Source organism: Malania oleifera, chromosome 4 (genome assembly GCF_029873635.1).
Source record: "Malania oleifera isolate guangnan ecotype guangnan chromosome 4, ASM2987363v1, whole genome shotgun sequence".
NCBI lineage: Eukaryota > Viridiplantae > Streptophyta > Magnoliopsida > Santalales > Ximeniaceae > Malania > Malania oleifera.
In genome coordinates this window covers 79816575-79829138 of record NC_080420.1, presented here as the reverse complement: position 1 = coordinate 79829138, position 12564 = coordinate 79816575, and the positions used below count along the sequence as shown (strand labels likewise).

The 12564-nt window shown below is 37.8% G+C and overlaps 1 protein-coding gene across 2 annotated transcripts in view; it reads left to right on the top strand.

Moving 5' to 3' along the window:
* Window positions 1-2387, top strand: part of LOC131152729 (uncharacterized) — a 136212-nt gene extending 133825 nt beyond the window's left edge. Inside the window, exons 12-13 of one of the 2 annotated variants that reach the window (XM_058104568.1) lie at window positions 959-1141; window positions 1842-2387. In XM_058104568.1, coding sequence (XP_057960551.1) covers window positions 959-1141; window positions 1842-2039 — 381 coding nt within the window. In that variant the 3' untranslated portion in view covers window positions 2040-2387. Of the gene's footprint in view, window positions 1-958; window positions 1142-1310; window positions 1505-1841 lie in introns of those variants that run through there. The other variant, XM_058104569.1, reaches the window with a different exon arrangement.
* Window positions 2388-12564: the final 10177 nt, after the last annotated feature.

Genomic DNA, 12564 nt, shown 5'->3' with positions numbered 1-12564 from the left:
TTGACTTCATTGATATCTTAAATATTTTGTTGAGTTGAAGTGTTGATGAGATTTTCTTGTGTGATAGACATATAATGACTGAATACAATTATTATTCGATATTGTTTTTTATTTTACTAATAAAATGTGTCAGTAATGTATTAATGTCATTTAAGAAAAAATTAATCAAAATTTTGGACACTACACTAAACTTTAGTGCTCCAAAACGAATATGTGCCATGTTTTAACAATATAAGTATACAGTTTGCTAATGTATTTGTTGAACACAAGACATTTGTATGCAAATATACTTAATGATATTTTGATTGTGTGCTTTGTATTTATGTCCATGATGAGAAAAATTCTTAGCTCTCTTTTATGTCATGGTATTTTACGTCCTGCTGTTTTAATTACCCGTGCCCCAGTTGAGTAAAATATTTTTGCTGGATAGACTGGTACCTGCACAAATTGTTTTCCCTGAATTTTATGATAAAAAGAAAATGGATGCTTGGATGTTTTAGTTGCTTCAGTGTATCCTAACATAGGCATTGACACTTGTATGTGAATCCCACACTCAACATTTCTACCCAAGTACTTTTGACTTTCTCCCTCTCTTTTCATGATCCTATCTCATTCTCTCTCTCTCAAAATATATCTTACTCTTATCTAAATTATAATAATAATGATATGTGGAAGAGTAGAATAGAACAACCAGAGGCTGGTATGCATTGGAATGTTACATGTATCAGGAATGAATGGCCTAGATGTTAAAGTTCCATTTATGAGTTTGGCTTGTTGAAATACTTGAGGACTAGATGTTTAAGATCATGTCATCAAAACCAACTGTTGTGGATTATTTAAGCCCTGTTTTATGGAATATTCATTACTTGATGAATGTACCTTTATTCCTCATGTATTGGGTGAAGTGGTGAACTGGATTTCATCAAACTGTAAGCTGAGAAACTTTTTCTGTGGGCAGCTGCAGCGAGGTAAAGAGCTCCAGTATGGCCAAATATCTGCGGCAGAACTGGTGCAGGCAGTTCATGAGATGCTCTCTGCAGCTGGAATAAATGTGGATATGGAGAAGCAGTCTCTACTGCATACAACCATAACTCTGCAAGAGGAACTCAAGGAGTCTCAGACAGCGCTTCTGCTGGAGCAGGTCTGTTGCGATTTTCTGATTTATCTATTGTTAACTTCATCTTTCAGCTTAGTCTCTTCTGGAAAGAGGATGCATGAAGTCATTGAAATGTTTTGTGGTCATTTATCTGAAGTATACTTTTAATGCATTCCGGATCCAAGTTATGTTCTGTGTGTATTGACAATGCCAGGCCATCTTTGGAAGACATCGGTGATCCTGATCCCAGCAGGCTGGAATCAGTTCTGTCTGTCCCTTTTTCTTGATGTCGCAAAATGGGGTTGTATGACCTTTTTAGCCATGGGATTTCACATTTTTTGGCTGACATAATATGACTCACTTTGGCATGATTTTTTTTTTTAATCGATGATAAGATTAAATTTCTTCCCTCTAAAATGCGGCATTTTTTGAAGCATTCTTTGGTTTAAATTATGGCTACTTGATTCCAAATGGACTTAATAATGCCCAAGCAAACCAGCTAGTTTCTGAAACTGCCATGCATGTCAATTGATTAGGACTTCCCAGGATTGAAATAGATTAAATACTTGGTTGCAGTTTATGGACAGAACCTAACAATGGCCTTGACTTTTGATTACTTAATGTAATAAAAAGAAACATTTCTGATTTGAAGGAAATTTTGCATGGGATGCTAACAATTGTCACAACTTTTGATTGCTCTCTGTAATAAAATGAAGCATTGATGATTCAGTGGAAAAATTTGTAGGAAAAAGCTGACAGGGCAACAAAAGAAGCTGATACAGCCAAAGCAGCATGGCTTTGTCGGATCTGTTTGAATGCCGAGATTGATATTTCAATAGTTCCTTGTGGTCACGTATTATGTTGTAGATGCTCATCAGCTGTTTCCAGGTGTCCATTCTGTCGGCTCCAAGTGTCTAAAATAATGAAAATTTATCGCCCATGAAAAGCCGTGGTGCTTTATACATGAAATTGATTCTTTATACATGAAATTGATTTTTTGTTCTGTCTAGTTTTACCAGATGGTGCACTGAGTAGGGTGTATATATATGTAGAATGATGGAAAAGAGAAGGGATTGGGTGTGGAAGGGGAAAGCAACTTGTCAATATTGGCTGTACGGGTTGTATTGTGTATCTTCCCATTTTTTTGTTAAATTTTTATTACTACTTGTGTATAGCAGCTATCATGTACGAACAATAGAGATTGATGCTGCACGGTAGATGTCTCTTGAGGTATTTCGTCAAATCCACTCCACAGCTCTGGCATTTCCTTGCGTGATGCCTGTTATTTCTATTTTTTTTTTTTTTTCTTTTCTTATTCCCTCAGTTTTGTGTTTGTGTGTGATGGCCGAAAGAAGAATTGTTAGAACTGAATAATTTTCTCAGGAATTATTAACTTTGAACTGTGACATGTCTTTCGCAGTTGGTGGCCAAGAATGAACATTTACCGGATGCGTGCTTTGGCTAGGCAGATTATGTAGTGTACAATTATAATAATCCATAACAAGGTAATGTTTAATCCTCTTTCAGCTAGTATTACATTGCCATTTGGGTTATGAAATCTGAATTTCAGATTTGAATTTGGTTAAATTCATGTAGAAATTAGTACAATCTACATTAGTTTTTGTTCAATTTCATATAAATTTAAATCAAGGATTTGAATTTTAAGTTGCTGGTATAAGAGAAAGCATGGCCTGCAGGCTGTATGCTCTAATTTCTTTGTAACTCCTTCCTTCCATTTGTCTTTTGTTGGGTCAGTATTATTAGCCAAGGAAAGTTGTGAGCTACAACAATAAATCCAAAGGTAGGGTAAAGAAACTAACATAGGGAAGGAAGGACACAAGCACTCATGGCAGAGTTGTATGTGTTGTGGTTTCATAGCAAGGTTAGAGCTTTGGTGGTTTGATGTCTTTATGAAAAAACTGACGATAGCAAGCATTGTTACAGAAACATTATATCTTAAGTGATGATAGCAAGCATTGTTATAAAAACATCAACATCTGTGTATTCTAATGGTACATATTAAACAAATAATAATTTTTGACACCCATTTCTCTCTATACCAATTCCAAACCTTAATTTTTTGAATTTTACCAAATTGGCATATTTTTGTTGGTCTCTAGGGCTCAAACTAGACTTGACAAAACAGATAAAAATCATTAATCCAACTGAATCTGGCCCACTTAAATCAACTCGTAACTGATCTGCATATTCAACTCATGAGTTGAATATAGTCAACTTTTTTTATCAGCCTAAAAATGAGTCATTTGGCGGATTTTAGATTTTATCCAATGGGTATCCATTTGTCCATTAACAAACTAATGTCTTAAGTTCATAAATAGCCCCATATGTGTATGCTTATTAGGCATCAATCTAACTAGCATAAGTCTAATTAATTGAGGCTTAGTTCCACTCTCCTCTAACTATTACACTACTGTATGAGTCTTTGGATCTGCCTATGCCTACATTCAAACTCAAGTGCAAATACTGAATTTTCATGATTAAAACGAAAATCCTAAATTCATGGTCTGAAAGATAAAATAAAAAATTAATTTTGTGATGGTTTATTAAAATTTAACAATTTATCTATAATTTAAAACTTTAGTTATTATGTGAAATAAATTGTTCATGAGATGGTAAAAAAAAAAAAAATTATATTAGGGATGTAAATAATGAATTATTTGTCATTTGCCATGAACCACCATAAATCCGCCGCTTAATTGAGTTGGATATGAATTATAATTTTACCATCCAATAAAATACCTAAATTTACCACGAATTATCCAATCCATTTTGTCAAGTCCAGCAGCTAATTTTTTTTAAGGGTATTTTTGTCAATAACTAATAGCACCATCATGAGTCCTCCGTCTAAATGTTGCTACAGTTGGGGCTAGGTAGCAAGAAGATTCTTTTTGTGGTCAATTTGAGAGAAGAGGATTCGAATCAATGAGATATATGGCAAGGATGGGAGCTACAGGTTGAGCAAAGAACAAGCTTTATGCCTTCAAGATAGAAGAGGCTTCGAGTTTGACGCAGACTAAGGTAACAAAGCTTTTGCTCAAGGAAAACATATCCAATAGGTCGCCCAGTATTGGGCTTATGTAGTGATGTGACTGCATGAAATGAATCACGTCCCATTGCCAAGCACAAATCCATAAAGCAAGTATTAAAAGAAAGATAACCCAAATCACAAGTATACAACTAAATCATATGGTTAAACTTAAGATATTTTGAGATTAATTTGCTACTTTTCTAACAAAGTCCCCAACCTCTCAACATATTTGGATCAAACACTCAGGATTTCTTATTCCTTGAAGTTCAATGAAATCACTACTAAATAAATAAATAAATTTATAACAATTTAATTGATTTAATTTTCATAAAATTACTGACTTAACTTAATCCCCTTACCTGATTCTTGAAAAAAAACCCAATAACACCCCGGCCTACGCTCTAAGTGTTCAAAAACCTCTGAATCCTGAAATTCAAATTTCACCATATTATTCGTCATAATTTTTAGAATAACTTTCCCTAAAATTTCCCTAAATTTTGAATACCTTAAATAACCTAATAAAAGTCTAAATTATCAAACTTACCCACGATTTAGGATTGGTATCCCGGAGCTCCGATTCGAAAATTCGCGCCCGGTTAGATTGTAAAGAATCTCCCCACGAGTCTTCGGACATTTTCGTTCGTTAATGGGGCTTATAGCTTAGGAAAAATTGAGATAAGTTTAAAATTTAGCCATACCCCAGGAGATATGCCTACGCCGCCGCTCCTACGACATATCCACTCCAGTAGAAATGTCAGTGGCGGCGAGCAGAGTCCAACGGTATTTTCGAATTTTTGATTGGCTGAATAACGGAGACAAGATGGAGAAGAGTGGGAGAGAGGAGACGGAGAACGAAGGAAAGAAAAAATAAAAAAATTGCGTCTGTACTTTCCTTCCCTGAAGGATCCTAAGATCCTTCGGGATGTATTATATATATTTATATCATTATAATATTATATTATTATTATATTATATTATTTAATTAATAATAATTAATTAATTTTAAAAAAAATTTTAAATTTTTATTTTAATTTAATTTTAATTTTTTTAATAATAAATTTTTTATTATTTTTTTTTTAATTTTTAAATTTCTTAATTTTTTAATTTTTTAATTTTTTTTTTTTCCGATCACTACATTCTCCCCTCCTTACAAAAATTTTGTCCTCGAAATTTGTTAACTATTACCAATCACATTCTTAACTCACAATCCCTGTCTACAGAAGAGTCGATAGCCACCCACATAGCGGTCCCGTCCCACGTTTATTAACTACCCTCACTTATGGCGGAGGAATACCGTAGTTACAATGCTACTTTTGGGAAATTACAATATCCATACGAATTTTCCCAAAAACTATAGACAGCTAACCACACAACCTACTCTAATCCCTTTATATACAACCATACCCTTACCTGTCTGGCACTAGTCCTCGCTGAACTGTTGCGGGTACTTTTGATGTATTTCTAACTCCCAAGAAGTCTCCTCAACTACATGATTCCGCCACAACACCTTTACTAACGGTATATCCTTAGTACGCAGTTCTTGTATTTTCCGATCCAAAATCTAAACTGGTACCTCCTCGTATGCTACAGTATCCCCGATCCCCAACGACTCATAATTGATCACATGTGAGGGGTCTGGAACGTACCTCCTCAACATGGACACATGGAACACGTCGTGTATCCTAGACAGCGTTGGGGGTAGTGCTATCCTGTACGCTACCAAACCAATCTTCTCCAGAATCTCGAAAGACCCAATGTATCTAGAGCTCAACTTGCCCTTCTTTCCATACCTCATCACTCCCTTCATCGGAGCAATCCTCAAGAATATCATATCCCCTATTTCAAATTCTAACTCCCGTCAGCGAGTATCCGCATAACTCTTCTGCCGACTCTGGGCTGCTTTAATCCTTTCTCTAATAAGTTCAACCTTTGTAGAGGCCTGTTGAACAAGTTCTAGTCCCAAAATCTGCGCTTGCCTACTTCATTCTAGTACAACGGAGATCTGTACCGGCGACCATATAAAGCCTCATATGGTGTCATTCTAATGCTGGCCTGGTGACTGTTATTGTATGCAAACTCAACCAACGGCAGATATTGGATCCAATTGCCCCCAAAATCTAACACACATGCCCGTAGCATATCCTCGAGAATCTGAATGGTTCATTCGAACTGTCCATCCATCTGAAGGTGAAATGCAGTACTGAAAGTGAGTTGAAAACCCAACGCTCCCTACAAACTCTTCCAGAAACGGGAAGTGAACCGCGGATCCCGATCTAAAACGATGGACATGGCCACGCCATGTATTCTGACTATCTCCTGAACATAGAGTTCTGCCATCTTATCTATGGAATAACTGGTTCTAACCAGAATGAAATGGGCAGTCTTCGTCAACACTACCCATATGGCATTCTGCCCATGCAACACTGAAGGCAATCCTGATACAAAATCCATCAAGATATGCTCCCACTTCCACGTAGGGATGTCCAGTGGTTGAAGTGGTCCAATTGGCTTCTGGTGTTCTGCCTTCACCTGCTGACATGTCAAGCACTGACCCACAAATTTAGCAATTTCCCTTTCCATGTTACTCCACCAGAACAATTCTCGCAAGTCTCTATACATCTTCGTGTTACCTGGGTGAACAGTATAGAGAGAGCGGTGAGCTTCCCCCAGAATTGTCTTCTTTATCTCTGCATCATCTGGCACACACAATCGAGTGTGAAATTTGAGAACTCCATCCTCAGCAACATTAAAGTCTGTGTGCTACTCATCCTATAACTTCTCTACAATCTCCATCAACTCTGCATCTTTCAACTGAGCTGTTTTGATTCTCTTTTGTAAAATCGGTCGAACCAGGAGACCAGAAATGAACACCTGATGATTCTCTTCTACCGATTCTACACCCAACCTCTCCAGGTCCATCATGGTATGATGAGAAGCCATAACTGCTGAGGTTGACGTACCCCCAGATTTCTAGCTCAATACATTGGCTACCATCTTCACCTTTCCTAGGTGATAGCTAATGGTGCAGTCGTAATCCTTTATCAACTCAAGTCATCTGCACTACCTCATATTCAACTCCTTTTGAGTAAAGATATACTTGAGACTCTTATGGTCAGTAAAGATCTCGCACCTTACACCATAGAGGTAGTGTCGCCAGATCTTCAATGCAAACACAACTGCTGCCAACTCCAAGTCGTGCGTAGGATAGTTCTTTTCGCACTCTTTCAACTGGCGAGACGCATACACAATGACTTTCCCCTACTGCATTAGAACACAACCAAGTCCCTTCTGTGATGCGCCACTGTAAATTACAAATCCACCCTCACCTGATGGAATGGTCAATATTGGGGCAATGACTAGATGCTGCTTCAACGCCTAGAAGCTCTGCTTGCACTCGTCGGTCCAGTCAAACTTCACATTCTTCCTCGTGAGTGGTGTCAAAGATCCTGATAATCTGGAGAACCCCTCGACAAATTGGTGGTAGTATCTGGCAAGACCTAGAAAACTTCTGACTTCCTACACGTTCTTCGGCCTTGCCCAATCAACCACAGACTCTACTTTTCTCGGATCCACTGAAATCCCTTTCTTAGATACCGCATAACCTAGAAATGCAACCTGCTATAGACAGAATTCACATTTCTTACGTTTAGCAAATAACTTCTTTTCCCTGAGCACCTGAAGTACTAGTCTCAGATGAGCTTCATGCTCCTCAAGGCTCCTCGAGTAAACCAAAATATCATCTATGAACACAATAACAAATTGGTTTAAGCACTCGTGGAATACCCTTTTTATCAGATCCATAAATACCGCTGAAGCATTCGTCAACCCGAACGGCATAACCAAGAACTCGTAATGGCTGTACCGAGGCCGAAAAGCAGTTTTCGATACATCATCTGATCTAACCTTCACCTAATGATATCCAGATCACAAATTGATTTTAGAGAAAATCTGCATACCCTGAAGCTAATCAAACAGGTCGTCAATTCGGGGTAATGGATGCTTGTTCTTCACCATTACCTTATTAATCTCTCGGTAGTCGATGCACATCCTCATCGACCCATCCTTCTTCTTCACAAACAACACCGGTATACCCCAGGGTGATTCACTCAATCTGATAAACCCCCTGTCTAGAAGGTCCTGTAGTTGCTCCTTTAACTCCTTTAATTCAGTTGGAGCCATTCTGTATAGGGCTTTGGAGATTGGTGTTGTACCTAGGATCAGATCAATTGCAAATTCCACCTCCCGATCAGGAGGCAACCCTGGTAAATCCTCTGGAAAAACATCAAAGAACTCTCTTATCACTAGGATATCTTCCAACTTAAGCTCCTCCTTCGACACTTCCTTCACCATTGCACGGTAACCCTGGCATCCCCCCAAAAGTAACCTCTTTGCCTGGATAACCAAAAGGATCCGTGGTGCCAAACGCACACACTACCCAACAAATACAAACTTCTGCTCCCCAATAGGTCTGAATACCGCCTCCTTCCTATGACAGTCAATGCTCGCATAACTGGATGCTAGCCAGTCTATGCCCATAATGATGTCAAAACCATGCATTTCAAGGACTATCAAGCTGGCAGGTAGCAAATGTGATACCCCATGGATGAAAGGCTAAAAAAGATTAGATGTTACTACCCATATCAACAAGATGCACCTTTCTTTTCGAGAACTTTCCCATAAGAACTCCATAGTTAAGCGTGCTTGGCTTGGAGCAATCTTGGGATGGGTGACCACCTGAGAAGTTTTCTCAAGAAGTGTGTGAGTGAGGACAAAACACACTGAAAAGGACACGTGTTGGTTTGTGGAGCCAATTATTAGTCCGATAAGGCCCACCCCTTGTTGTCTAGTCCAGGTGGAGGAGGAGAGACGTAGTGCTCCCTGACAGACCTAGATTGGGGCGTTACAAATGGTATCAGAGCCAACACCCAGCCGGAAGTGTGATGAAATTCACATCGCTTAGGTTTGGAAATATGGGTTCGCAACGAGGACATTGTGTTCTATAAGTGGGGGAGAATGTGATACCCCATGGATGAAAGATTAAAAAAGATTAGATATTACTACCCATATCAACACAGTGCACCTTTCTTTTTGGAAATTTTCCCATAAGAACTTCATAGTTAAGCGTGCTTGGCTTGGAGCAATCTTGGGATGGATGACCACCTGGGAAGTTTTCTCAGGAAGTGTGTGAGTGAGGACAAAACACACTGAAAATGACACGTGTTAGTTTGTGGGGCCATTCATTAGTCCGATAAGGCCCGCCCCCTATTGTCTAGTTCAGGTGGAGGAGGAGAGACGCAGTGCTCCCTGCCAAACCTAGATTGGGGCGTTACAATTCATGCATACATCTATTCATGCCTTCATGCATATATACATATCATTTCATGAATGCAACCATGCCTTCATGCATCTAGCATATGCATTTATATCCATCCACACATTCCTACATGCATACATCATCCATGCATCCATGCACCCATGCATACCCATTCATGTGCCCATCATGCATGCATGTTTGCATTCATGCATCTATACATATACTTACATATCCATCCTTGCATGCCTACATGCATACATTATCCATGCATTTATGCACCTATACATACCCATTCATATACCCATCATGTGTGCATCCATGCATTCAAGCATCTATGCATATTCTTACTTACATATACATGCATTATCCATATTCATGCATCCATGTACACGCATTCATGCATCATTCATTCATGCATGCATCCACACATATCATGCTCACTTCCTCACACATGTAGGTGTCTATGCATTGATATGCACACACCCCAAACTAAACACGCACTTACACACACAAAGAGAAATGTAGAGAGAGGTAAAAGTAGAAAAGAAAAGGAAAGAGCAAGGGGGAGAGGTAAAAGCAGAAAAGAAAAGGAAAGAAGAGCAAGGGGGGGGAGAGAGAGAGAGAGAGAGAGAGGGCGTAAAACCCCCAACCCAAGAGTTGAAAATAAATAAATAAAGAGAGGGAATAGGGCATGGAAGAGTGGTCGGAGCTAGATCTTAATAAGAGTGGATGGGATTATGTTTAGGACGATTTGGAGGCTGGGAGGGGCTTAAAGAGGTTAGGGGAAGTGCATAGATGGTTGAGATTGTCAGCAAGGTTGTTTTAGCAAGAAAGGAGGAGAAAATGAGGGGGCCTTGTTAGAGAAAATGGTGATTCCGAGATTAGAGCCATGCCCGTGAGGAGGAGAAAGGAAGAAGATAGGGCCACAATGGTGTTGTTTTGGCCCCATATGTGTGTGTGTGTGTGTGTGTGTGTGTGGGTGTGTGTGTGTGTAATTTTAAAATGCCCAAATTGGTGTCATTCCACTCAAGCTAAGTTGTTCGTGCACGCGTGGGCACGTGCACCCATATGCCGACCTTTTAATTTATTTTATTTTTATTTTAATAATAAAACCAAAATGGTGCCATTTTTCTTTGGAAAAGCGTGTGTATACATGCATACACGTGGTCCTCCATGCGTTGACAAGTTTGACCATGTGCCAACCTTGTATTGAATATTTAAATTTTTTTATTTTTAATATTTTTATATCATTTATTTATTTTAATAATTAATATTATACTAGTATATTATTATTATTTTTTAAAAAATTGTATTAAAATAAAGAAAATAGAAAGTGGGGCCCACCAAAAAAGAGCAAAAAATTCCATCGATAAGTGTCCAAAAATGCTAAAAATTGTAGAAAAGATAGGGTTTTGCCTTGATTTTCATGCATAAGGTCAAAATTACTATCCGACCCCTCTTTACCATTTTGAATTGTCCTAGATCATCTAATGTAGTCAAAATTAGTAAAAATAAAGGTAAAAAAGCTAGAAATGACAGGATTTTACCTTGATTTTAATGCATGATATCAAAATCATTGTTAGACCCCTCCTTACCATTTTGAACTATGCCAGATTACCCGTTATAGTCATAACTAGCAAAAAAATAGCAGAAAATTCTCAAATGATAGGGTTTGCCTTGATTTTTATGCACAATAAAATTAGTGTTAAACCTTTTCTTACCATTTTAAATTGCCCTAGATCATCCAGTGTAGTCAAAATTAGCAAGAAGACAATAGAAAAGCCCAAAATGATTAGATTTTGTCTTAATTTTTCTGTACGAGGTCAAAGTCATTTTTGGACCTCTTCTGACCATCTCAGATTGCCTCAAATCACCCAATGTAATTAGAACTAGCAAAAAGAAAGAAAAAAAGTCCAAAATGACAAGGTTTTGACTCCATTTTCATGTCTGAGGTCAAAATTACTGTCAAACATCTTCTTACTATTTTGAACCGCTTGAAATCACTCGATCCAATCAAAATTGGCATAAAGAGCAGAAAACCTAGAAATGACAGGGGTTTGCCTCAATTTTCATGCACGAGGTCAAATGCTGCTAGAGCTCACCTTACCATTTCAGATTGTCCCAAATTGCCCAATACAGTAAAAAATGACAAAAAAGAAGTAGAAAAGTATAAAATAAATAGTAAAATCCAAAAAAGGTAATTATGACTAACCAATCTCCATTTTGACCATTCAATCAAACTGGTCATCAATAACTGCCCTCTTTAACTGAAAATTTTGAAAATAGTCAGAGAAAGATAGAGATGTCCATTTTGATCGAATGTCGAATGAAGGTTAGGTTAAGGAAAAAAAAAAAACTGAGAGGGATTTGACTAATGTCTTTAAAAAATGAGTGAAGTGATTGAACTCAATAGATGTCGATCCTAAACAATCAATCATAAGAGAGTCGCTTGTAAAGGTTAGTACCTTGAGTGAAGAAAAACTATCCATGGGGACCTTACCTATCTCGAACTAGTTTGAGAATAATGAGAAAAATGCTTGACTTGGCAATTTATAGACCCCTTAATTGTCAAGTCATAGAAGATTTGTTTTCCTGGGATTAATACCTTGAGCAAGACAATTGCTTTAGAAAATAATAGGACTTACATGCATTTTGCACACCCCGAAATGATTGACTAAAGACAAGACTTGCATGCATTTTGCACACGTGGATGGATGAAGACAAGACTTCTGTGTATCTTGCGCTCCTTAGAATGACTAAAAAAAATACAAGACTTACATGCATCTTGCACACCCTGAACTGATTAAAAGGATATAGGACTTACGTGCATCTTACAACCCTAAATTGATTAAAATGAGATAGGAATTACGTGCATGTTGCACACCTTGGATTAATTGAAATAATACAAGACTTACTTGCATCTTGTACATCCTAGAATGATTGGAAGAGACAGTACTTACGTGCATCATGCACACCATAGAATGAAATATACTTTTTTTCACTTAAGGTGACAATGCTACAAACTAAGGAAAGTTAACGAGTGCCTTTCTAGATCCCCATTTTCAGTGTTGGTTGCCTTCACACCTTTGATTAAACTAGTTATTC